At 39.0% G+C, this 27,972-nt stretch overlaps 1 protein-coding gene across 4 annotated transcripts in view; it reads right to left on the reverse strand.

Moving 5' to 3' along the window:
• Window positions 1–5,581: 5,581 nt before the first annotated feature.
• WWC3 (WWC family member 3) overlaps window positions 5,582–27,972 on the reverse strand; it is a 57,362-nt gene continuing 34,971 nt past the window's right edge. For 3 of the 4 annotated variants that reach the window (XM_033147426.1, XM_033147429.1, XM_033147428.1), the window contains 13 exons: window positions 26,788–27,362; window positions 19,921–20,041; window positions 18,449–18,523; window positions 17,334–17,420; window positions 16,075–16,267; window positions 13,931–14,098; window positions 11,267–11,418; window positions 10,557–10,713; window positions 9,940–10,089; window positions 9,425–9,517; window positions 8,253–8,483; window positions 7,375–7,502; window positions 5,582–5,910 (listed from right to left, as the gene is read on the reverse strand). In XM_033147426.1, the coding sequence (XP_033003317.1) occupies window positions 5,844–5,910; window positions 7,375–7,502; window positions 8,253–8,483; window positions 9,425–9,517; window positions 9,940–10,089; window positions 10,557–10,713; window positions 11,267–11,418; window positions 13,931–14,098; window positions 16,075–16,267; window positions 17,334–17,420; window positions 18,449–18,523; window positions 19,921–20,041; window positions 26,788–27,362 (2,197 nt within the window). In that variant the 3' untranslated portion in view covers window positions 5,582–5,843. The remainder of the gene's footprint in view (window positions 5,911–7,374; window positions 7,503–8,252; window positions 8,484–9,424; window positions 9,518–9,939; window positions 10,090–10,556; window positions 10,714–11,266; window positions 11,419–13,930; window positions 14,099–16,074; window positions 16,268–17,333; window positions 17,421–18,448; window positions 18,524–19,920; window positions 20,042–26,787; window positions 27,363–27,972) is intronic. The other variant, XM_033147427.1, reaches the window with a different exon arrangement.

Consider the following 27,972-nt stretch of genomic DNA (forward strand, 5'->3'; position numbering starts at 1 on the left):
TCTCTATTGGAGAGCTGATTGAGAGTCAGGCAGCAGCCGGCGTCCAATCCTTCAGGATTAAAACCAGCCTGTTGAGAAATTTCCTTCCACCTTCGCAGCTGACACTGCAATTACTTGTGGGTATGCCTCCCAACTAGGGCTGCATTTTGCCGCCCCTCCCCTTAAACTGAAATTTCCACTCTGAGGAAAGTATGAAAGGGATTGCAGAATTTGCAGGCATGCTTGTTTGCAGGACAAATGGGGTCGGGGTGGAAGGGACAGGCAGGAGGGGCCACTTGGCCTGGGTATCAAGCTCAAAGGTGCCTCAAATTCAGACGTACGCTAATATTTGGGCACTTGATCGGTTTGGCGATTTATGTGCTTCAAAGCAAGACGTAGCGCGCGTACTCAGAACTGCAAATTTAAGAAGGAAAGAGCTGTGATTATGTAAAAGGATATTTCATTTTGCTTAACAGGTACTGATTTGGTCGTATTAAAGAGTCAGTGTTCATAAATATTAATAAATGAGGGGCTGCCCCACCTATCCCCCCCACCCCTCGCCAACCACTCTTCCTTCTACACCTTGCCAAACCCTCATCCCCTCTCCCTTCTTTATGCCTCCCCAACCCACCCCCACTCCCCTTATCCTTGTCAATATCCCCTTATCCTTGTCCAATAGGTCTTCGGCCCCACAAATAAAATAGTTGAGGGTGCCAGCCCCCTCCCCAAGTTGATGGGCATTGCCATTCAAATGGTGTGTATGCGCTGCATCACATGATTATGTGGGGTAAGGCTTACCTGCTCCCCGCCCCCAAATATTTATTCAAGTTGGCACCCCTGGTCCAAACTATGCCCTACTCCTCTTACAGTTTGCAAACCTGCTTTGCTTCCCTATGCCTGTTTGCCCAAACCCATGAGCTGACAGGACAGTCGTGACAGGCCATTGCACCTTTCCAGCAGCCATCCCACACTACTGCCATTTCTTTCTTCCTTGGCTGAGGCCCAAACAGTGGGGTCTGTGTTTGATGAGCAGTGGCAGCACAGGAGGACAGTTGCTGGGGAGCTGCCCTGCCCTGTCTATTCCTCGGCTGCTCACCTGTGCTGTGCCCCATCCGTGCTGGCCTTCTGGGCCACTTGCTCACTCATCTGCCTGCTTTGTCATCATGGATGCCTAATGGCAGCATAACATCCTTACAATTTTATTATATAGTTAAAAATGTACCGGTTCTCCTGGCAGAAGATAAGACCATGATGAGTATGTCCCCTGAGATCAGCATATTATACAAACCAACCTCTCATCCTTTATTTTGTGCCTTAGTATGTTTTCATGTTATCACCTTATTTAATTACTTGGAACTATTTGCACCAATGCTTACATCTTTATTTCCATGTTTGGCATTCCATAAATGGAATCAGGGTTGCAGACTCCTAGGGGCTGGAACCTTTGGGCTCCCTCAATGTTCATCCGTGCTGCACGTGATGTTATATGCAACACAGAGAGCGAGTGTGGTGTAGTGGTTATGAGCGGTAGACTTGTAATCTGGGGAACTGGGTTCGTGTCTCCGCTCCTCCACATGCAGCTGCTGGGTGACCTTGGGCTAGTCACACTTCTCTGAAGTCTCTCAGCCCCACTCACCTCACAGAGTGTTTGTTGTGGGGGAGGAAGGGAAAGGAGAATGTTAGGTGCTTTGAGACTCCTTCGGGTAGTGAAAAGTGGGATATCAAATCCAAACAAACAAACAAACGACGCTGTCACACATGACATCCAGGAATCGTGCAGCCATGTGAGCCAGGAACACTGTGGCTGCTTCTACTTCCATGAAGGGAAGCAGCCCCTGGCCCGTGGCGGAGGGGGTAGAGGCACTAGCCATGAAAGCCAAGCAGCCATGCAACGCCTGGGCGACTTGTCTGGACATCACACGTGACGCCTGGATGTGAAATCAACCCATCTCTTTCCCACATTGGCGTGCCAGAATGGAACAAAGTCTGAGTTAGGATGCAAGATAAAATGGGATGCCACTTAATGTATCACTCATGATTCACACATTTAAAGTGTTTTGTGTTTGCACAGAGGGAGGTGAGAGAGTAAGAGTTTGCAATGATCTTACTGAAGTCCTACTTCAGTTTGGTTATTACATCCATCATGTTACCTTTTATTGTTGTTCTGGGTTGCAGTGAGTAAAGAGGAACAACAGAAGTTTCAGGACTATTTTCTGGACAAGTTAAATATAGAGTCAATGTGAGTGCATCAACTTCCACTCTTATAACCATGACATGTAAAACTGAGCAGAGTGCAGTGCAACAAGTCTGTGCTGTAGTTTCGTTTCAAAGTTATGTAACATGGAATGGAACTGATGGTAATAGTAGTGTGAGCCATTTGCTTTAAACATGGTAAATTCTTCAGCCGCCATCCATCATAAAACAAAGTCTTCCCAATCTTTCCTTTGTGGTGGCGGGGAAAGGAACAAAATGAATATTTGACAAAATTGTATTCTGGAATTCACTACACTGATTCTAGCAGTGTTTCTGCAAAAGTGCCAATGTACGGTATATGGTATTTAGAGGGTAGCACAAGCAATACTCCAAACTCTACTTCTCATACGAGAGATCAAACAAATCATCCCACAGAATACAATACATATTGAAAACCATGATGGGCCATTGATATGCAAGGAAAAGTCAGTTGGGTGCCACATGATGGGTAGGTGGAGCCAGACCAGGTTTTTAAATTCTTGTTTTAATGATGGTTTAACTATGACCTGTAAAAAAATAGATACACAGAGCACTGTATTTATGCCAAGTTTTTTAAAAATTTATTTTTCAGAATACTTTTCAGATACAAATGACACAATCCATTCAGAAAGTATGACAAACACAAGAAGTGAATACTGGAGAGGATATTATGCTTTAACACACTGAAGTAGTATTCATTTTGACAGTCTTCCCTAAAATCTCTGGGCATCTTCCCTAAAATCTCTGGGCATACTGCACAGCTACCACCACTACAATCCAGCAATATACTTTATCAGGGAGCCTCCAAAATGTTTTCTATTTCACATACAGTGCTTTCCATTTACTCCAAGTAGGCTTAACGTATGCAAACAAAATACAGTAATTTGTCATAATAGATGGCAACCAATTTACACTGCCTGCTCTTTGTCACAAACAAGGAGTATACATCACAGGTGATAGAACATGATCTTCATTTGCAGTGTTTATTTGTCTTCACACTTGGGGTAAAATGGGAAAGCCTTCTTTGTCTACTGCATTTTTCAAGTGCACTGGGAGCTGCTGAATTGTAACCCAAATTAATCACATGTCAGTTTGTAATACGATAAAACAACTCAAGACCACCTCCTGGTTAAGTGCTGGGAAATACTAAATTCTTCCTAACTACTGAACTCGAGCTGTGATTTCCCCCCCCCCTTCTACCCCAGTTCCAAACCATTATTCTTGTTCCTTTGGAATTTTGAGCTCATTTTTTCCAAACAAGAGAATCTTTTCCATCTACCAACATACCGAGCAGAGATTCTATACAGCAATCCGTAATGGTAATGCCAAGTGTTTCTCATTTCCAACTGAAAAGCTTGAAGCATCCATCAAAATACGATCATACAAAATCCATGTTAATTTTAACAGATGGAGGCCGCAATCCTTTGTACACTTACCTGGGAGTCAGTCCCACTGTACTCAATGAGTCTTACATCTGAGTCAACATACACAAGATTACACTGTTAAGTCTTTAATCCAGATTTAATGATTTGCACTACATACGGTTTAAAATCTCTCTCAAAACACAAGACTATGAAAAACAATTTAATGGTTAGGTTCTCGTGAGCTTAACACAATGCTTGAGTTCCAAGCTGACTTGTTTTTAGCTTAACAACTTTCTTTGGTATCAGGCTTCCCTAAGGCATTGTTTGATTTTTAACTAACACCAAAGTTTGATATGACAGTGTCCCATATAAAAATGGTGTTCATTTCTTGATGTCCCCAAAATATAGGCTCCCATTTTGTGGGACTTAATTCTTTGGGTAACTCAAGTTGAATACAATAGCATAATAAAATCATTTTCATATATTTGTAAGACACAAGAAGTGGTACTCTCGGGAATTTAAGGTGACAGTCCAATGTTAACAAAAACTACAAGTTCTCCTAAAGCCCAAGTGAACATCTTCAAAGCTATAGAAACACAAATGGAGAAAAATGTTTAACAGGGCAACAAACTGCTTTAGCAGATCTTACCAAATTCAGGAGAACAATCTCAGTTTGATGCAAAAGCATTCAACCACTTTAGCAATGGGATGAGGAAAATGTAATAAACTGTACATGTAATACGAGGTCAGAAGAGATTGCTAGTGCTATGGAGGTTAGGAATGCAACTGAAAATTGTTTTACTCAACAATTTGAATAAACAAAGAAAACAAAGAATTAGCACAGATTTGAAATCACACCACAAAATGTACTACTATCTGGACAGCAGCTTTTTTTGAGGAATATTTCTAATATAGCAAGACAATGCCACATAGTTGAATTTTGCATAGCAGTTCATGTGGAAACATGAAGAATCACTGGTGAACTCTGCAGCATTTATGGAAAGTGATGGGTTGAAAGAGGTAATTGTGTACATGCCTGGAACTTCTTTAGTTTCTGAAGTTCCAGGAATGTACACAATTAGGCTTTTTTACTACAAAAATAGACAAAGCCTTGAGTGAACCATAGGCAAAACTCACATCACTGTTATGATGCTTCCACAAACATAAGCTGATATCTGATCAGGTGATCCATGGCAGCTCCTCTGTATGTAGCATTAAAAGCAGTATGGTATTAAGTTTTTTTGAGGCACACTTTAAGGTATCGTTATAATTAAAGAAAATGAAGTTGTGAACGTAAGATTTATGAGGAAATATAACGAACTGAAAAGTCCTATGATAGCTGGGATAATTTCCTAAATGAGGTCCTAACCACTTTCTGGGACAGTCAAATAGTAAAAGTGTCCAAATCCTGCACTGATGATTAATATGGAAAACTCACAAGTGCCTTTCCTAAAATAATAGCTAGAGAGACTTGTCACCTTTTCCTTCCCTCGTTAAACAGAAAAAACTAGTTAAAATTATAAGAGACATACTTGACACAACTGAAATGAGAACAATCTAGTAGTGCACAGTAAGAACATGCAGTTTCACCCAGCAATGTTTAATGGCATTTTAACTGATTCTTTTTTAAAAAAGAAAAAAGAAAACATTGCAGGTGATGTTTTGATATCAAAACATTGCCAGAAAAAACACGATACATTATAAGATGCAGACAGTAAAGCTGATTAAAAAGTGACAAATTTAGAACATAGTATTTTCATTTCAGCTATCAGAAACAAAACCAGCTCAATGGTTCCATTCTACTGTATGACAAATACTGAGTAACAAAATTTCTGTTTTTTTAAAAATACATATTAAAGTAAATATTTTCCTTCAAGGAAAATGAGTTACTATAAATAAATTACAATACAGTGAATTTGCCTGAACTCACTTTGTTTCTGTCTTCCAGCCTTTTAAGTCAAATAAAACAGCATAAAAACAGTACATAACTCTAACAGGATAGTTGATTTTTTTTTTTAATATAAAATAAGTTGTCTTCCGAGATGTCAATTTCACAACAAGGAAAAACCAAGCCTTGCTGCAGTCACTATTATAATATATATAGACGTATATATATTTATATATGTTTTTGTTTACTTTATTATTATTTTTTTACAAAATGTGTATATTAATAGTCTTTGCACAACGATTTTAAAAAATAAACTTAACTAGTTTAATAACTTCATTTTAAACAGGCAGATAAATACTTCATGTTTACAACGTAACATGTCATACATCATCAGCCGGCAGAGGAGGTATGTTGATCCTTGGTCTTGTGAAGAACGCTATTTTCTCCCTGCAATTGGTAAGGGGAAATATTACGCAGATATTTCAGCATCTACTTTTGCTGCTTGTGAGTTCCATATTAGAGCAGATTTAAGTACCACTTTTCAAACTGGGCATTTCAAGAAATTAAAGCAAAGCAGCATAACAAATAACACCCAAGTTCAATTTGTTTAACTGAATATTTCTGAACTACAAATCCTTTTGGCAGTTTACATTTTGTGCTGCTAAAATGACAACTAAATTATGTCCACACTTGTTCATCCTTCCACAGCACCTCCATGAGAGTAGTATTTTTAATTTTGCTCTACGTTCTTTATGCCATATTCACATGTGAAAGGAAAGTAAACTTTTAATATACTTCCACAAATGTTATAAATCAACTGTTTATTTCAGCATGTACATTTTAGTCACCTGTAACATGTTTATTATACATGAATGAAAAGGCAAAGCTACAACTGAAACATGGCTAAATCTGAAAATGTGACTTCGGTGTTTTAAGAGTGGCTGCATTCCAAATGTTCCACATATTTTTAATTCTTCCAAGTGCTAGCTCTCAGGATCTCTGTATTAAGGGGACCTATCATAACTTGTCTTAGGCCTACTTCTCACTGAGATGGTAAAACTGTCTGGGCTAGATCACTTCAGACTGAAAGACACTACGAAACAAAAATCTCCATGTATGAAGCTGGCATATTAGGAAGAAGACAAGGCTACGCAATAAGTTGTATACTGCCTTCTCAGGGAGCTAACTCATTCTGTCAGTACCAGGATTTCCTATTGCACAACGTAACTCCCCCCCTCCCGCTGTACCACCCCGCAAATATGCTCCAGAGGGTTGGGGCAGAACAGATTTAGGGGCACATAAGTAGGGGAGGAGGGGGTGAAAGTTCCATTGTGTAGGTGTAGATCTTTGTGCTGTTGGAACACATTAGTTGGCTACCACCCTCAATTCTGTTGAGTCCACCTGAAGTTGTACAGCCCAGAGACAGGTTCATCACCATAATGAGAACTAGGCCTTAGTCTGGAGTGCCTACCGATTCTCTGCTTTTATTTGTTAAATATTTGTACCACACTTTTTAATTTAAACCCCCATCCCCTATACATACTTGATCACCTTCTAGAGACACACCCACAACAGTTCCATGATTCAAAAATATATATTTTTGAATATTTTGAATGTACAAATGCTCAAGAAAACATCCACTTTTAAAGTGTCTGGCTCTAACACACTAAAACTACTTCTATATATTACTGTTTCTCTATATATTACTGTTATCCAGGAAGGAGGGCAGATATTAGATTTAGTAATCCCACTTGAAATTAAACTGTAGAAACGTTCAGGAATAAGCAGCACGTAGAGAAGAAACAAACATATAACAACTTGACTGAACATTCCAAGGAATATGACATCCAGTACATTGGAGTTCATTTAAAAGGAGTGGGGTAAAACATATTTAGTTTACACTTTACTTACCGGAAGGTCTGAACCTGAATAGGCTCCTTCTGGTTTTGACCACGTAGCTGGTAAACTTCTTTGGATGCCTTTTTAAGCAATTTTTCTGCTGCTTGTTGTTGACGATGTTCAAATTTGGTCTGTCTTGTCTAAAGAGGATGTATATGAAATAAAAAATAAGTTGTAAGAGGAGCACTGGGCTTAGGATAAAAGCTCAGTCTTTTTCCTTGGACAGAGGGAAACCTCATTCGGGTGACATCTCCCACTTTTTCAAAGGCAGAGCTAAACATGCTACCTTGTAAGTCTTTATGTTGAGAAACTCCCCTAACTTCTACATCAGCTGCATGTGAGAAGAAAAATCCTTCCTTGTACATAACAGGAATATGCATTTTAAAATTGTTGTTGTTACTTCTTACCCATCCTTCTTTAGAAAGTCCCAGAGTGGGTTGCAACAATATAATAATACAATATTAAGTTAATGATTTGTAAATCAGTACAGAGTGGATTCTAAATACCTCGGGTGTCAATGGCCACTGTAGAGAAGTGTGTATTCAGCATATCCCAGAAGCTATACCATGATGATATGGGGAGGAAATTCCACAATTTAGGAGCTGCTACAGAGAAAGCCATCTCCCAGGCTGACATTCCCTACACTTCTGAGGGTGGCAGAACTACCAAGGCTACCCTTCCATTAGTAGAAGAGCCTCCCCACAAACTATCTGTCACAGGAAGAGTAAGATAACCAACCATTACAGTTTGCTCTGTAACAATCTCACTAGGGCAATGATTACAATTTTTAAAACGTTTAAAAATTACAAAGCTCAGTTCCTTATATTGAAGCTTTCTGCATAACATACTACCCTTGAATGCAATAATCTGCAGGCCCCAATATGCCATACCTGCCTCTCCGCTTCCTTCAGCAAGTTTCGAAATCGTTCATCCCGAAGCACCCAATGAGGCAGATCAGTTTGACCTCTAAGCTGGGCATCCTCCAGGCGCTGCCGCAACTCTCTCAAGATAGATAATTCCTCGTTCAACTGCCTCTGCCTTGTTCTGGATGCCTGGAGATCCAGCTCCAGGTCTAGTGACGTCCTCTCCATAAGGTCAGCCAAAGATGATCTACAGGATTGCTGAGATATTAAAAGAAAAATGTGGCAATAAGTCTCAAATGCAAGCAAGCCTGGACCTCTCCTCCAACTGTAAGATATTGTGCATTCTCCTGAAATAAACCAAAATATTAGGAAGCAATTTGGGCCAGTTTAATTGACACAGACATTGGCCCAAAGGGATTATTTCAAACCATGGTTTGAATTTGCGTGGGCTAGCATAATCCTTTTGAAGGAGAAATTCCATCTTCTTGTGGTCTACTTTAATCATATTTTGGAGTTATGTCAGCACTGAGATGAACACGGCTATAGCTAACCTCCTATTCAATGTTATTCAAAACTATGGTTTGAGTTGTGTTTACAAACTATGTTTTAAAGAGATTAATGCTTGTTATCTTTCACTATAATAGTGTTGAAGCCAAACATAATATTAAGCCATTGTTAAAGCAAATTATGTGATGGAGAGGGGAAATCACATGAGAGGAAACAGATGGCGAGGAGAATACAAACAAGGCAATGTCTTGGTAAACCATGAGCTGCAAGTTGTCATATTACATCTTCACTGTAAGAATTCTAAATTTAGTGCTTTAAAAAGGGGTTGATACTTTCTGAAAAGTTAAGAATTGTATTGATCTATGTATTCTATGCATGTTGGCTTTCCAGTACAGACTTTGTCTAAGCCCCAAGGTAGATGAGTACAGATTTTTTTTTTAATCCTGCTGGCAATATTTATCAAGTCTAAATCAATAAATTCAACAGGAACATATCTAAAACTTATCTAACAATAATAAATATTTTATAGCTCTGGCTGCAGTGTATGATTATACATGCAACATACATTATTACATTGCCATATCAAACTATTCTTAATAGTATCCTAATGTAGTAAAAAAAAAACCCTCGGCTTTCTTCTGTAAAAATGCCTCAGCAATGCAAAGCCCCAAATTTTACAGTCACAACTATACCTGCTTATAACGCAGCGTACGTCTTTCCAAAGTATTTCGGATAAATGGAGACTTTCTCGGCAGAGTAGAACTGTCACTGTCACTACGATATAGCTGATAGGAAAAAAGATATGAAATGGAAATTGATACTTTAATCTTTATTCCAGCAGCACAAGTGAGACTTATCCATGTCAGTTCAGGAGAAAAATAATAATCAGCCAACCAGTCAGACTTAAGTGCTGCCTTTGAGCCCATCTACTGGGGCCTTAGGTCTTTTTGTTTTCACCACCTCCCCTCACCAAAACCCACAGCAACATTATCTAAAAAGTGCATTTAAGAAAATACATACCGGTACATTAAAACATACATTACCATGCTCTTAAACGAAAGAATATGGGAACTGAACCTGACAGCACATAAAAAGCAGTTACTGGTCCAGGTTCAAATGCAAGAGCAAATGCTATAGCATTTACAATAACGTTCAATCTTTAAAGTCACAATTCCAGACTGCTTGTTTAATAACAATTACTACTCACTCGGCAAACATACTGACTTCGTGCACCAGGTGAGAATGTCTGTGAGCGAACAATAGTGCTACTACGAACAAAAGCAGACCCACGGGATCGACGGCCAGTTCTGTTTTTATGAAGCAAAGCTGTTTCTTCTGTGTTGGTCTCCTTATCTACCTAAAATAAGAATCGAAATTTCAAGTGTTGTAAAGGCTTATCTTTCCATTCAGCTTATCAAACAAGTATTTCCAGAGCGCTCTAGAGTATAGCTATTATGGTCCAGAAGGATTATAAAAATGAGTTGAATGTAATGAGCTCCATTATAACAAGTTGCAGATTTTCAACCGAAACTAAAAAAATAACAATAATCTACAAATACAACACAGAACCATAAAAAGTGTTAACAAATTATCTGTGGCAGTGACGTGCGGGCCAGAACTACCCCATGAGATCGGGTTAGTTAGAGGTCTGAACAAACAGGAATATTTACAGGCTTATAAAGCAGCGTCCCATTGTAAGACAAACAAAAGTACTGAACATCTAGGGAGAAGAAAATGAGGGTGTATATTGGAAAGATATTGCTGATCTAGCCCAGTTAAGGATTAGCAAAAACTGGAGCAGAAAGTACAATTTTCTCTACTTGCCTTTAGAGGTGGAGGCGGGACTTTTTTAGAAGTACACTGATCTGTTTGAGGTGCAAGCATATGACTGTGTAATGATTCACTGCAGTAAGACTCTGGGTGAGGACTAGTCTGCATACAATTACTACATCCACTGTCAACTGATTCTGCTTGCCAACTTCTGCAGGGGAAACAAAATACATCAAGCAATGAAAATTGGTTCCAGTAATTAATTTCGCACTGCCCTTTTGCATGTTTAATACAATGCAAATACTTCCAGAAAACTAGCCCCACATGGCCACTGCTGCTGTTGTTCTATTTTCTTATGAATCTGTGAACAGCAGTCCCCCCCCCCCAAAAAAAATTAATGTGCGACTTTACAGGATCAGCAAAAATAATATCTAAAAACTACTTCGGGATGTTCTAGACGCAGTGTAAGTGATTATGTTACGATTTTACATGAATACATATTTCGGTACCATTACTGATCCTATCAAGGTTTTGCATTCTTGTAAATTAAATGCCATTAAATCCCAAGTTCTGCATACTCAAATCTGAAATATGAAATTGGGTTATGTATGCTCCGGTATCATAAAACAGCTAATGCTTACATCTAATAGCTAACAATTACACCAGATATATGCTATATAAGATTTGATACATTTAATATCTCAACAGAATCACCCATATTTTTTAAACTTCAAGTTCTCTCTTAACTCTTTTGAAAAAGTTACCTCTCTGACACAGCTTCTAGTTGATCTTCCTTTTGCTCCATCTCTAGAATTTCCTCTTCTGTGTACTCCAGTTTTACTCTCTCCTCTGCTAATTCTCTCTCCACGGCTTCCAGTTGAGCTGTGGTCCTAGCTAAAAGGGCAGTCACAGCATCCTAGAATGGTAATTGAACTTAGAATCAAATGTGAGTCATTTTCTTAGCAGAAAAACTGATGTCAACCTGGACCAGGGGTCAGCAACCTTTGGCTCTCCAGATGTTTCGGACTACAATTCCCACCATCCCTGACCACTGGTCCTGTTAGCTAGGGATCATGGGAGTTGTAGGCCAAAACATCTGGAGAGCCGAAGGTTGCCTATGCCTGACCTGGACCTTTCTTCTACCATCTGTGATTGGATTAATGACTTTCTGAGGGATCACACACAAATAGTGAGGGTTGGGCCTGTTACATCTACCTATCTGAAGCTCAGCACTGGCACCCCACAGGGATGTGTGCTGAGTCCCTACCTGTACTCGTTGTATACCTATGACTGTATTGCATCCGATCCATCCACTGTAAATAAGTTTGCAGATGATACCACCATATGGGTCTAATTACAGGTGGAGATGAATCAGCGTATAGGGAGGAGGTTCAAAAAGTCTTGACATGGTGCCTAGAGAACAACCTGCACCTAAATATCAGTAAGACAAAGGAGATGGTGTTGGACTTTCGGAGGAAGAGAGGGGAACTAGCCCTGTTGTATATGGGGGAGGGCTGTGTGGAGAGTGGCTCTTCCTTCAAATTCCTGGGAGTTTACCTTAGTGAAGACCTCACTTGGAAAATCAATACAACCCAGGTGGTTAGGAGGGTCCACAATAGAAAGTGTCCTTTCATATGTATTACAGTGTGCTACGCTGGTTTGACATCCACGGACAGGAAGTCCCTACAGAGGGTGGTGAATACAGCACATGATATCATGGGCTGTCCCCTGAGTTCACTAGATGATATCGTAGGAGACCGCTGCCTCAGGAGAGCGAGGGAAATTCTCAGGGACGACTCACACCCCGGCCAGCACCTCTTTAATCTCCTACCTTCGGGCAAGAGATATAGAAGTATAGTCAGCCGCACCAACAAGTTACAGAACAGTGGGCTGTTGGGCTGTTGAATGGAAAAATAATAATGGTGCAATTGACTTCCGACAAGCACACAGAGTACAAACAACACTGAGTGTATGTGGGGCGGGGAGGAGGGCTCATTAAATTTCACTGCACACAGGTGGTGTAGTGACAATAAAGGTTTGTTTGTTTGTTTGTTTGTTTGTTTGTTATTCGAAGGAACAACAATAATGACTTAAGTTCAAACAAAAGCACAAAGTAATTTTGGTTGGAATTTTCTCTAAACCAAAGAGTAGCATTCTGGCTGAATTCAGAATTTTTTGTTGTTCTTTTGACATACTTACAACAAATTAAATTAGAACTTAAGTACTGTGGTGTGAAGTAGCTCAAATATTTCACGATAATCCAAACATGGCTATATACTGTATTTTTCTGTCTATAAGACGCCCCCATGTATAAGAGGCCCCCCTATTTGGGGGGACTCTGGTTTAAGAAAATGGGGAGAGATCTATCTGTGTGTAAGACGCCCCCAAATTTTGGACATTATTTTTTAGGGGGAAAATCTAGTCTTATACACAGAAAAATACGGTAGTTGAATATGGAAAAACACGAGCATGTTTACACATGTGTGCAGTTGTGGTATGTAATCTATAGATCAATTAAAATGACATAATTCTATTGATGAGAATAAGCTCAAATGCAAGTATCTCTCAGCAGATCCATTTGTTTTGAGTCCAGGCATATCACTGTTTCTGTTTATTGCTGTTGTTGTTTCAACTATCATGGCCATAGCAACCACATCATCATCATCATCATATACACTAGTACAATATTGAAGAACAGCACTGACTAAAATATGCCTTTATATGAAAATATACCAAAATACTACTACTACTATTAATATACTACATACAAAAATGTTAAAAAAGAATAAGACAAAATATACAGGTGAAACTCGAAAAATTAGAATATCATGGAAAGGTTCATTTTTTTCAGTAATTCAACTTAAAAGGTGAAACTAATATATGAGATAGACTCATGACATGCAAAGGGAGATATGTTAAGCCTTTATTTGTTATAATTGTGATGATTATGGCGTACAGCTGATGAGAACCCCAAATTAACCATTTCAACTTTGCGGTTTTCATCAGCTGTACGCCATAATCATCACAATTATAACAAACAAAGGCTTGACATATCTCGCTTTGCATGTCATGAGTCTATCTCATATATTAAACTCCAGTAGCTAATGAAAACAATTGCTTACATAAATGGACTTTTCTACGATATTCTAATTTTTTGAGTTTCACCTGTATATTAAAATACAAATGGTTGAGAGACCTAATACATTTAAAAGCATCCATATGAATTTTAAATGGTATCATCTAATTAAATCATTGCAATTCACCCTATTTAGTCTCAATAAAATTTCTCCTCTGAATTCAGGCATATGCTATATGCATTTTGCTCACCCTTAACTTTCAGTATCAAACGTTATAAGAACATATTTTGTATCACACACAAGGAAACATACAAAAGAAACATGTTAAGAAAAGCTCAGATACAGCCATACCATTTTCATTGTAGCTTTGTTTTCGAAAATCTGAGAAGCACTTTCTTCACATTTTGGTCTGTCTTTCGTCTGCTCACAGTCTGAACCAGTGAATATCTGGATGGGGTACCAGTGAAGCTGCATTTCATTGGAGCTCTCATAGTCAGCTAGGCTAATCTGAGCAATGCCCTGAGAAGACATTGAAGCAAAATGAGTCAATACTCATACTACAAGAGAAAACATTTGCTGTTTACAAGGCTACTTATTATTATAATACAAAACACCGAAGAAGCAGCTGGGGACTTTTAGTAGGGCATTCAGCAAAGATGCCTTAATTTTTATTTTTATTTGAATACACAGCCTGGATAACTCAAGTTGTTTAGAGTAATAATGCCAAGGTTGCATGTTTGATCCCTGTATGGGATAGCTTCATATTCCTGTACTGCAGGGGGTTGGACTAGATCAGGCATGGCCAAATATAGCCCTCCAGCTGCTTTGGGACTACAGTTCTCATCATCCCTGCCCACTGGTCCTGCTAGCTAGGGATGATGGGAGTTGTAGTCCCAAAACAGCTGGAGGGCCAAGTTTGGCCATGCCTGGACTAAATGATACTCAGGGTCCCTTCCAACTCTACAACTCTATGAATCTATGTCCCTTTGCATACGATATACTCTGATAGAACAGGAATGTCCTAAAATTAGGATACTGTGTTCATGACTTGCAAAAGGCTTGGGGCTTTACATATTGAGAGAAGGTTTAAGTAAATATACTTGCTATTGTTTGGTAGACTGTCTCCCAAGCATGTGGGAGAAAAAAGGAGGGAGGGGGAAATAGTTTCACTAACATCTACTTCTAAGCTGAATGTTTCCTGTCAGTAAACCAGCAAGGGGCTCTTTCTTAATGTAAAGTTTAGCATTAGGCCTAAAAAAGACCAGTGAAGTATTATATTTCAGGAAGCAACACCTTAAAAACCAGAAATGTGACCACGCAATCCTGCAGCCATTAGTTCACTCCAGACTGTAAGCCAAACCACAGATATGGCAACTTAAATGTTGTTAGGCATGATGTTTGAACTGATAAATATTCATGTATGGGGGGGGGGACGAGCAATTTTGTATTTCCAACAAGAGAGCTGAATCAGTTTAAGAAACAGTAATACAACGTGGAACTTTTATTAGCCAGTGGTATGACTATAAACCAGATTTTGTTTTAATAGGCTGAGTATTGTAAATGAACATCCATCATAGCCTAAACCAATGACATCAACAAATTTATCATCCACAAAAAGGGAATTATCTTGAGGATTAAATTAAATTTGAGCCACCTTTGAACACAGGGATATGAGAAAACTGAAACCACTTTTTTCATTTACAATAGTTCAGTTTTCATGTAAAGCTAAGCCAAACTATGGCTTAGAATGAACAATTAAGTGTTCTGGTGCACATTTGATGGCTTACACCTTTCTGAATGAGGAAAATGATATCTGGTTGGCCGACATAACAGAAGGCGTGAGGATTGGTTGCAGTTGTGAGGGTATTTGGCGGGAGCCTTTGGGCTCTTGTGGCGGTTAGACATTGGGTGACCTCATGTTGGGGGGAGGCCGGCCATCACCTGCCCCTCCAAGCTTAAGGGTATTCCGTTAAAGGAATCCAGGGGTGTGGATCTTGTCCGAAGCCCGGGGTGGGGCTAGGGCCATGCCATGACCCCTTTTTGAACCCAGGGGGAGCTCAAGTTGGTTTGCATCGATGGGGCTCCCCCTACCGGTGGTTTACCCCTAGCAGACTTCCCTGGTCTATCCAATGCCTAAGCCAATTACTGCTCACATTCTGTAACCAATAAAGTTGGGGCCAAAATTTGCCCAATAACATTAACCATATATTCTGTGTCCTGGTGTCTTCATTCATCTTCGAGGGGGTGGTTGCGGGGACGCGACACGCAATTAAGTGTTCTGGTGCACATTTAGAAAATTGTGTCCAGATCAGTTCTCCCTCAGTCCTACTGCTGTGAGAATAAACCACAAGCCCGGGTGATGTTTCCAGCAGCACACTTGCTCATTTAACTAAGCCATAGTTTGTTAGGCTTAGTGTTATGCAGGAACCAGACCAATGTAAAGGAACTTGTAACACCTTATTATTATTTTTTACCCAAAAAAAGGCACCCCTTACCAACAATTCTTCTTGCTGGTGATGGCCAACTGAACAGATATAAAGCTGTAGTGATTTCAGCTTCAAAATATTTGAATGTACAGGAATCTGGAAGACTTCATTCAACACTAAGGGAGTTTGGAATTCCAAAGCTCTGGAGCAGTAGGTGGTTGATGTGCCCGACTCGAGAGATGGTAAGTATATCCGCACATGTCTGAGAACAGACAAAATAAAAATAAAAGTCATAGCAGGTAAACAGAAGAGTAAGATATCATTTTAACTTGCTAAATAACAATGGACGAAACATAATTTTAATTTTTGCTTCCCTGATCACTATACTATTAGTATGTTAACTTACAACAGACTGAAAAACTCTGTAAACCTGTGCATGTGTTAAAACAAGTGTCTCAAATTTGTCGAATATCTACATGTGAATACTAAAATGGATTTTATGAAGGTTCGAAAGCATAGACTTCTTAAGCATTCACAAGGGAATGCTGGTGAATAATCTTTAGATATACATCAGCATTTCCCAGTTTCCCTGCATTTGTGGACATATATCCGGGACTGATATTGCTTATCAGATATCCTTAACTCACTACAACGCCTGCAGCAGCGAGTATGCCCTTGGCATGGTGCCACAAATGGGCAACTGCACCAATCTCCTGCCTGTGACTGATGCAGCTGCCCCCACATCAGATTCCCAGTACAGTGTGACTGCTTGCTGCCACCGTCAGTCACTAACCTCAGTCTCCTCATCCCCACAAATATTTTACCCAGCGGCAGCATTTATTATGAAATCCCAGCTTGTTCTTATCTCTGTTCTGCAGTGGCTGGGTGCCATTTTAGATTCACCAAGGTGCAACTCTGGCATCCCCTAACAGGTGCCTGTCCATGCCAATCCCTGATTCCACCCCCTCTACTGATTCATTGTGACATAAACACAAACCTTTTGCTATCTGATTAACAATATCAGCGTGTTTTACTTTTTGAGTCTGTATAGTTTACTGCTTTGTAGTGTTTCTTATTTCTTTCTTTTTTTAAATCATGTTGTGGGAGCTGCTTTGGCTGCTCCATAATGGGACAGAATGGTAGTTTATAAATGTCTTTAATTAAAAATAAATATATTAACATTATTTTTCGTAAGTTTTCTGGAGTTCATCATGAAGTGAATGAATCACTTTCTATTCTAAACCCCAAGTAAGACAGATGTGTCTTATTCTGACACTTGAAGGAATGAAAAAGCAAGAAATCAGGCCAATGTAGGTATTTCAACTCACATTTTACAGCCTTCTTTCACAGCAAAGCCTGTGAAGTTCTTGAGCTGCAACACATGGACCAGGAGACACTCAGTTGCACTGTCATGCCTGAAAAAGAAGTTCTCAATTAATTGGCGACCCAATGTGTGGTATATAGGATACAAAGACAAAACATGCAGAATCACACTTGTAGCACAAATGACTTATTTTATCTGCCAGAAACCCTGGAAGCTTCTTTTTTAAAAAATGAAATAAAATACAAAAATGACAATAAAAAGATACTATATGACTATATCATAGTGAATTACTGTCAGAACCATACTTAGTAAGAAAAACTAAGAAAGATGACAAAAAACCACAACATTCCATTCCATTATCACATCCCATAGCACATACAACAAAGACATGAAGATCAAGAAAATATTGCTCACATCTTACCATAAATAAAATTGCACATAGGGCTTTTGGAACTTGAAATTCCAATCGTTTATGAATAAAGCCCACCTCTCAATAAACTTATTAGGTGCATGTCCTTATTGGATATCTTAAGGACTGCCTGATCCCTTATCTTGTGACTCAAACAATGAGATCTCAGAAGGATTCTGTTGGTGGTTCCCCATGGCTCAGATACACAGCTTGTAACTGCTAGAAGCTGTGGGCCCAAGCCTGTAGAACTCTTTCCCAAATGAGATTAGATTGGCACCACCCTCACCAAACTTCAGGCACATTAAGTAAGGCCTTCTTGTTCCACAGGTTGGGGGGGGGGGTTGTTTTGTTTTATTGTTTTCGTTTTGTGCATAGTTTGTTTTTATGTACACCGCTTAGAAATGCCAATGGCCTTCCTTTTCAACATCGCAATGTATCACTATGTAGCGATGTTTAGCAAGTGATACATCGCAATGTTGAAAAGCTGGTATCGCCCAACCCTGGTAGAGAAGGACTGGAATACCACTCCTTACCAAACCTGATCTGGTAATTTTCTCCTCACTTTTGGAGTATTCTCTCTTTGAGATGATCTGTCTCAGCTTAGCTGTGCTCCAAAAGTTCAAAATTATTTAGCCATTAAGGACGCTGCACACCTGGCATACACTTGCATTTTAACAATGAATATTGACCAAAGAAAAGAAAAAACTTACAGAAATCCAACTTGCATTTTGGGCTCTTCACTGCTGACAGCATCACTGTAAAGTGATTCTTCAATATCCTCATTCCTGTGTGATAAGAGAAAAAGCAATTTAAAAACTAACAGTAGAGCAGTATTTTCATTACCAGAAATGACCTGAGCTATTCTGTATGAACAATGCACACTTTACCTACTGCTTATTAAACTTCTTTATTTAGATTATGAACTTCCTTCAAAAGTAAGATTTACATTTCAAAGGAATTATTTAACTCTATGGGAACCACTGCATGTTAACAAGATATGGCTACAAGCATTCATCTTGTATATTGCCGAAAAGGAATGAATTAAATATTTACTTCCTATTATCACATGTTGCTATTCACCTTAAAAAATAATGAACTATAATTTTATTCTCAGACATGCAAACCTGGACAGTTTTTTTAACCATCACCAAATTTCTAGCTGCCTGGGATATTTTGAGCCCTTCAGAAAAGGGATTTTAGTTGAATGGTATAGCCCGTGTTTTACATGCAGAATGTACCAGGTTCAATTATCAGCAATTCCAAGTAGGGCTGGGAAAGGCCTCCAAGTAAACACAGTCATTCCCTACTCATGAGTAGCACATGAATAGCCAAAACACATAACGGCACCAACATTACCAGTTATTGAAACAACTATCATAAACAGATACTAAAACTAACAGAGAGGCCTTTGTTTTAAAAGGGTGGTTCAAAAATAGGTGGGTGTTTAAAACCTGTTTTAAAATCTGCAGCAAAGAGGCCTTGCACACCTCTGAAGGAGGGTGTTCTGTCCTCTGGGAGCCACCACTAAAAAGGCCCAGCTACTCATGCCTGCCAAATGAACTGGCAGGAATACAAACAGTGCCTCCAAGGCATGAATCTATGCCCAAGCAAATTCATATGAGCGCAGGTGGTCCTTCAAATAACTGTGTCCCCAACTATTTAGCACTTTAAAGGCTAAAACTGGCACTTTGAATTGGACCTTGAAACACAACAGGAACCAGTGGAGCTAGTGAAGAATGGTGCAATATGATGTGATTGTCTTATCCTTCTTCCCGTGGAGCAACCTAGCAGAAGCGTTGTGTAATAGTTGAGTATATCATCCATGTTATTCAAATTAAAAAGCATTTATTTATTTATTTGACTTATTCCCCTCACCCCTTCCCTCCCAAAGGAGTCCAATCCCAAACATATCTTAACTAGCTTAGGAAACAAACAAACAAAAGTTTGCAAGACCCCAAACTGTTATTAAGCAAGTTAAGAAAGAAAGATAAAGCACTATAGTCATCAACCAGCCAGAGAACCAGATAAAAAAAAAATCTACCTAACTAAAATGTTTTAAAGAATTAGCCATTGGTCAGTAGTGTATATATAAATAAGACTTTTTACCAAGTGTTTTTTGTTGCTTTTTAAGGGAAGGATGTTAAGCACAGTTCCAATTTACAACACATTTATACAACCTGACCTTTTGCTTAAAGCTTCAAACACGCCACTGTCACTAGCCAGTGAATAATTGGACAGACATGCTGAGACTCGCCTGGCTCTCCTCTCTGACCTTCTAGCACTATCTTCACGTAGGGTCACAGCTACAACATGGGAAAACAGCAAAGACAAGGTTCATTCATACATGATGATGATTATTATTTTGAAAAAGCAAAACTCAATCCATACAAATGTTTTATATATCATTAAGGCACCGTGGTTTATTCAAGTTTTAAGAAAGTGCCCTTAAGAAACGGAAGGCACTTCTTGGCCTGAACTAACACAAGCTAACACTGAAGTCTCATTCATTTTAGCTGATTGTTAAATACATTCTCATTTATGTCTAGATTGTGTCACTTGCTTCTTTTGTGACAAGGCAAAGACAGTAGTGTTCATGCAGTTTATTGAAAAAAATGAGCAGACAGTTAAGAGACAATGTTACGAAAACCACTGGTGTAATCCACTGATATTTACTGTGGCCTTCAAGCCATACCATGACTATGCATGTGCTGTAGATCAACTTGCTTCAAACAAGATTAAGGCAATCTATTATTACATGTCTTCGTGTTATCAAGCTAATAATAAATTAAATGGGTATTTCAGATACTTGCATAGTGCAGGGTTTATTTTGCTGAAGGTTCTGTGAATATAAATCATACTGTAATTGCTATGTACATTCATGCTTACTAATGGAACCTATAAACCATGGGTTAGATCCAGATTAAGTAAATTGGATTTAGTTCCCCTGAAATATGAGATTTAAGGCAAGTTGTCACTAATTTATCCCATTGGTTTTCATGAAAGCTTAGTGCAAGTAACTTAAGGTAAGAATCAACCTAGTATATACTTCCAAGTCCAAAATAGACTTTTAAAAATAAATAAAGCGGGGAGAATAGGAATGGAGCAAAAGCAAACAAATACAGTTACAGTTCATTTTTACTTGGAACTCAACGTATATGAACAGCAGTACCGTGACAGCTTTGCAGACATAATGAACTATTAGCAATTACCGGTATATGTGCACAACAGGCAGGATACATGAGCAGTTGATTTTTCAAATGGAAACTACTAAAATATTCACTTGAGACAGGATACATACAAACAGAGACAGTTTATTTTTTCCTCAAAAGTCAGAAAAGTAGGAAAGCAGCTAAAAATGTGGGCATTTGTTTTATGCAGTTGTTTAGTACACTTATATCACGCCTTCCTTCAACTGTGACCCTTAAGGTAAGCTCTTGTAGGGTTGCCAGATGGTCACCATTTTGGGGATTGACCAAACCTGCTTAGTTTCAGCAAGATAGTTGCAACATGTGCCCTCAAGACCATGCCCTCAGCAAAAAGTAGACGCTCCAGTACCATTCTTGAATTTTATATACATGCAAAGGTGTTCAAAATAGTACCCTGAGATGCATATAACTGACTACACATAGCTTGGCTTGTATCTGTGCTGTTAACTATATTAACATATTCATATAAGATACACATGAGATTTAGACTTCAGAGTCCTAGGTGAGATTGCTAGTTTATGGGCTGTAAAAATAACCTACCACTAAGCAACAGGTCTTTGAGGCTAGTTTGTATGTCAGCTATGTGTGGCAAGAGAATATACTATGCGTCTGATGTGTGTATTTACTCAGTTGTGTGCAGCACAAGTATGTGCAATCTTAGTGGACCAAGGGAAACCTGCCCTGCAATATTCCTTTTAAAATAGTTGCAAGGAGTAAAATGCAGCACCCAAGGAATCAAGGGGGAAGTATCAACAAATCAAAACAATAAATGTCCTTTGCATCTTTTATTATTTTCCCAGTAAGTGTTATCTTTAATGTTCCACCAAATGATGCTAGTAGACTAACAAGCCCTAGTAATTTCTCTTATACTTGTAATACTTTACAATTAATCTACACTATTCAGGTTAGCAGCATTTTTGAACCTGGAAACACAGTTCCACTTTTGATCAGTTTCCAGGTGAACTGCCTTGACCAGGGGTCCCCAAACTAAGGCCCGGAGGCCGGATGCGGCCCAATCGCCTTCTAAATCCGGCCCGCGGACAGTCCGGGAATCAGCGTGTTTTTACATGAGTAGAATGTGTCCCTTTATTTAAAATGCATCTCTGGGTTATTTGTTGGGCCTGCCTGGTGTTTTTACATGAGTAGAATGTGTGCTTTTATTTAAAATGCATCTCTGGGTTATTTGTGGGGCATAGGAATTTGTTCTTTCTTTCTTTTTTTCCAAAATATAGTCCGGCCCCCCACAAGGTCTGAGGGACAGTGGACTGGCCCCCTGCTGAAAAAGTTTGCTGACCCCTGGCCTTGACAATGGAGAACATTATCTTGCATGCAGTCACTCCAATCCACCAGAGGAAATAACAAATGTGATTTTTCTAATCTTTGCAAAGTTCAAAGGAACCAAGGAGAGCTTCATTACCTGAATTTATCATTCCTATATGGTAATGAAGTTCTGCAAATTTATATAATTTTTACAAAACTGTAATGAACAAAGAAGAAGTGCCTGTGTAGCCACAAAAAGCTGGCAGACTAAGACTCTTTCACTGACTACTGTACCTTGGAGATCACCAAAAAAGAAAAAAAAGATATACTGTGCTATATAACAGTAAAGAATAATAAAGAATCAAGATGCAATATGAAAATGTTTCAAACTCAAACATGTTATAAATGTTTCAGTTGAAGTTATTTTGCCTGATGCTTTCAAATGAATTAACAAGACAATGCCACTAAAATTAAAGTAGGTGCCACCTATCAGCATGCCTTTCACTAAGAATTAGCAGAAACACAGCTGGACCAAAAAAGGGGGGGAACAAGATTTGAAATAACATGCAGCAGGCAGACAAAACCTCTGAAATTTTGCATATTATAAAAAGGTAAAGATAAAGGTAAAGGACCCTTGACAGTAAAGTCCAGTCGCGGACGACTCTGGGGTTGCGGCGCTTATCTCGCTTTACAGGCGGAAGGAGCCAATGTTTGTCCGCAGACAGTTTTTCCGGGTCATGTGGCCAGCATGACTAAGCCACTTCTGGCGAAACCAGAGCAGCGCATGGAAACGCCGTTTACTGTATATTCTGGCGTATAAGACTACTTTTTAGTCCAGGAAAATCTTCTCAAAAGCCGGGGGTCATCTTATACGCCGGGTGGAGAATTTGCGATCAAGTATATCTCAAAACTCTACATTTTAACTGGAAAAGTTGGGGGTCGTCTTATACTCCCAGTTGTCTTATACGCCGGAAAATAGGGTACCTTCCCACCAGAGCGGTACCTATTTATCTACTTGCACTTTGACGTGCTTTCGAACTGCTAGGTTGGCAGGAGCTGGGACCAAGCAACGGGAGCTCACCCGGTCGCAGGGATTCAAACCACCAACCTTCAGTTTAGACCACAGCGCCACCCACGTCCCTTAGCATATTATAGTATAGAGTAATTATAGTATATAGTAATAGGAGCTTAATGTGGCAGTTCGGTGATCTGAAGTCCTTGTATAAAGATATACCCACAACCAGTTGTGACATGTCAAATAGAGTAATTTGATTTAATTATCATGAAGCCGGAGACATTAGTTAGTGGACAGGAAAACTACCATCAAGGTAAGTAATTTTAGTTACTAAAACTGTAGAAAGAGATTTACCAAGCAGTAATAATGTGTGATTACTTTAACAGCTTTTATTAACCTTGCTATTTTGGGGGGTTTAAAATACATTGATGGCAGTTTTTTAAAAAATCCTTCCAAAAATAAGGAAATAGTAAATCCTCACCCACAATTTACCAGGCATGTTGAAGACAGCAATTTAAGCTGCAAACACAGAACATTATTACAGTAGACAATAGTGGCTATTAAATAGAAAATAATTCAGTTAATACTGCAGCAACATGAATGGGCTATAATGGTTACAAATATGATTTTTTTTTTTTTTGGATGAAATCAAGGAGCACATATTCCACCCTCCCAACATGCACACAATACAGAACAAAAACAAAAACAAACAAACACACACGCACACACAGGGCTTTACAGGCAGGAAGAAAAAAACCCACCACAAGAAGAAATTCTAAGTTCACTTACAGCAAATTTTTCTGTTGTGCCACGTGAGAAACAAAATACAAGAATAATTTAAGTAAATCGTGAAATCAGTTGATCAAACCTGTATTTTTTTGTTTAAAATGAACCATTATTTAAGAACAAACTGAAACTGTGATTCAAGAAAATAGCCGGTATTGGGGTGGAAAGTTTAAATGCAATAATAATTTCCAAAGCTTGTTATTTGGATCTTAACAGCCCAGGGTAAAAACAATACCAAAACAAACAAACAAACAAACAAACAAGCCTATGGCTTGCCACCAAGCAAGAATGCTGCTCTGTTTCATGCTCTTTACCTTATCAAATGCAGCCTTTGTGCACAGCGAGGTGTCAATACTAGATGCTTTAGGGGCTGCATAAATCTGTGCTGGAGTAAGATTCCTAACTTTCCTTGGCCTGCAGAGAGTGAACTCCTGGTATAAACTAAACCTTACTTGGCTAGGCCATGTAGCAGCGATAAAAATGTCCCTTTTGTTGCACTTCCTCTTCCTGACATTTCCATCCATTGTTGGCAAACCTTTGAATGGTAGTAAAAAATCCCAAATGAACTGAACAACACTTTACTAATATAAAAAGAGGGGTCCTGGGAGCATTTAATCTCAAACTCCACTATGAAACATGCCAAGTTAAACAATTTGTTCGTACAAATAATAAAGGTGGATTAGGCAGCTATTAAATTTGATTACTATTGGCAGCATCATATAGCTCTCTCTTTTCTGGGGGGGGGGGGATGCTACAGGAAGGCTATGGCAAGTAGAGAACCCTTTTTTGTGGGCAAAATTTGGGGGGAAATGGCTACATATTTCAGTAACTCCACTTACCTTTCCTAGACCAGCCCCAGGTTTGGACAAGTGTGGGCAGCATAGGAAATAGAAACCAAAGGGGAATACAGGATATGAGGGTTGTTGTTGTTTTTTTAAAAGGGGGGCATATATTGTCTGAGAGCAGTTTATGGCCAGATTAAGTGAAATACAAGCTAACTGGCTGCAGCAAATGGAAGTTTAAACATTTGGCCAAAACCTGATGAGGCTGGAGGAAGTCCCCAGAAGCCTGACATTCTTTGAATGCATCTGTGTCAATAGAGAGACTAATTTGACTGTACAACCTGCAGAATGTACATCACTATGCTGAAGAGTTGGTAGCCTAAAGTGTGGTTCATAGCTCTAGCAGAAAAGCTAAGGCATAAAAATTGAGAACTGAGGGGAGCAAAATAGGAAGATACTTTATAGCTAAATGGAGCAACCTTATAACACTAGTGGCTTGACAAGGTGTAGAATAGTCAAGCCACCCAAAAACATTATGGAAGAATTCACTACCTTGGTATATCTGGTTTTGAATTTCATGATTTATGGATGGAGACTGGGTCAGGAAAGAGGACTATATGTTGACTATATGCTCTGAACTAACTATATTCATGTCAGACATGCACCAAGTTGTATTGTTAATTCTTAATTTGCCATTTTCGATTGGAATGATACTATGTAGATGTGTATGTACGTTTATCTTAGAAAACTCAGTAAACAATGATAATTTGAAAGAGGGGAATCCAATGTATACAAGGTACTTAAGGCAGATGGGGGGAAAGGTAACTTTAAAAAATACTAAGATAAAATAGAACTAGAAAATAGGATTGGTTGTTTAAAGTGGACCACAAAAGGATGAATCAGGATGATAGTTCACCAGCGTGTGTGAAATGTTTTTACTATGAGATGCAGTAGTGAAGGTCATAGAAGAGGCAATAACCTGGATGTGCACAGAAGACTTGGAATCAAAGATGGCTATCACAGAATGCAGACTTGGAACTGAGCAGTAAAATCCACATGTATTCCACATGTACTCATGTGGAAATATTAGGCTCTGCATTTATTACATACATTTTATTCAGCTGTAGAAATAATGCAATATTGAAAAGAATATAGGGAAGACCTACAACAGGCAAGACTTGAAGAGATTTTAGAAAGTATTCATTTGAATGCCCTTGAAAACTGTGCGTATTGAAATAACCTGGTAAGCAAATTTTCCACTTGCAGAAAGGTTTCTAATTGAACACTATTATAAAAAGTCCAACTTTCTGTGCTAATACCAACATGCAAAGAAATACTGTGCGAGACTTGCACGTGTGATACTGCACTCAACCCTGGTTTACCCCTTCAGTCAAACACAGCTTTAATTTTATTAGGATTTGGGCTGCTATCCACTTTGTTGTGAAGAAGAAAGACCCTAATTATATGAAAAACACTTTGAAAAGCAATTCTTTCAAGATCTGAAAGACAGGACTTGACAGAAGTTTTTCAAGGATGACTTTGGTAGGTATTATGCATCATGGCCAACCCACTTGTGGTCCTCTCTTCCAGTACATGAATCGGGAAGATTTGAAACTGTCAAATAACAAGGCACTATGGAATTAAAAAAAAAATGCTGCTGTGAAGACCAAGCAACAACAATGTGCCTTCCTCCAAACTTATTACAGTAATTCCATGTTAATTAACAAGCTTTATAGCAGGAACACTAACTGATCAGATTTCACTAATACTTTTCCCCCTATTCATAGAGAAAAACACAAATTAGTTATAGCAAAATAAAGGGAAGTTTTGAGATTGCTGTATAAATATATTCACAAACCACCTAGGCAACTTAATTAGTTTCATTAATTCCTGCCACTGCAGTTATTTCAACTTACGAAACTTACTTATGGCATAAGCATATCATGCATTTTAGAATTTAGAGAATCAACAAAACAAAATGCTGAAAGCCAAAAACTTACCTCCAGAGGTTGGAACATTTGTCAGTTGCAGTCCTGCTTCTCGAAGTCCTTCACTGCCTGTAGAATATTCAAGAGCCTTGGATGAAACAGTTTCTTGTGCTTTGTCTTCACCCAAAATAGAGGCCTGGGCTCTGAGCATTTCTAAGGCACCTGTTCCCATCATTTCCTCATATCCTTCTGACCGCTGGGCCAATGGAGAATCCCGAGAAGGAGGTAGGAAGGGGGTATCCAGAGGGGAACTTGGTGGCGATAGTGAGGACAGAGAAGACCGTGAGGACAGAGATGCTAAAGATAAAGGTGTATCCAATGATCTTCTTTGCTTACTGCAGCTAGAATGTCCAATAGTTTCAATATACTGTACATCTTTACTGTGAGAATCAACAGGAGCTGGATCATATCGCATAAGCTGCCCATACTCTGTAGCACTGTCCGATTTTTCATATTGAGGAACACCATAGATGTCTGTGAAGCTGACAGAACTGAGAGACCCCCTGCTGGATGCCAAAGATCCACGGCTGGATGCCAATGACCCCCGACTGCTTCCAGAGGATATTGTTAGAGTGCTGGCGGACAAGCTAGAAGACAAAAATGCATTTGTAAATGTCTGCACAAATGTTAAACACAATGGGTTGGTTCAGACAGCCCTTGGTACACAAATTCCTTTGTTCCTGGCCTCCCACACCTCTCTTTCGTGGCAAGCCATCGTTTGCCATTACATCTGCAATAGCAGCCTATGGTTTGTGTTTGAGCCCTCCCCCCACCCCCATATACATTTTTCCTGCTTGAAATGCTAGTTGCATGGCAAGTGCAAACCAAGCGTCCCAATTTGAATAGAATGACAAAGTTCAGTAGTTCCAAGCTGAAAGAAGTAGAGTGTCTTAGGGTAGGATTGAACATATTAGCCTGGAGTTTGATTTTACATGCAAACTGAGTCAATGTAATCTGTATTGTTTTCTCAGCTTTATTTTCAACTGTATTCATTTCTTTAATTTCTGTTACTCTCAAATTGGTTTCTTAACAGGATCTATGTTATAAAAAGTTACCAGAACGTACACAGTACTTCAAATATCTGTCATCAATTTCCCACAAGAAATTCAGTCTTTTTTAAGTTTCAAAGTCTGTAACTAAGTAAAGTCTGGTCCAAAATTGAACGTCTGTATTTCTTAATAAATGCTTACAATAGCA

This window comes from Lacerta agilis, chromosome 4 (genome assembly GCF_009819535.1).
Source record: "Lacerta agilis isolate rLacAgi1 chromosome 4, rLacAgi1.pri, whole genome shotgun sequence".
NCBI classification, from domain to species: Eukaryota; Metazoa; Chordata; class Lepidosauria; order Squamata; family Lacertidae; genus Lacerta; species Lacerta agilis.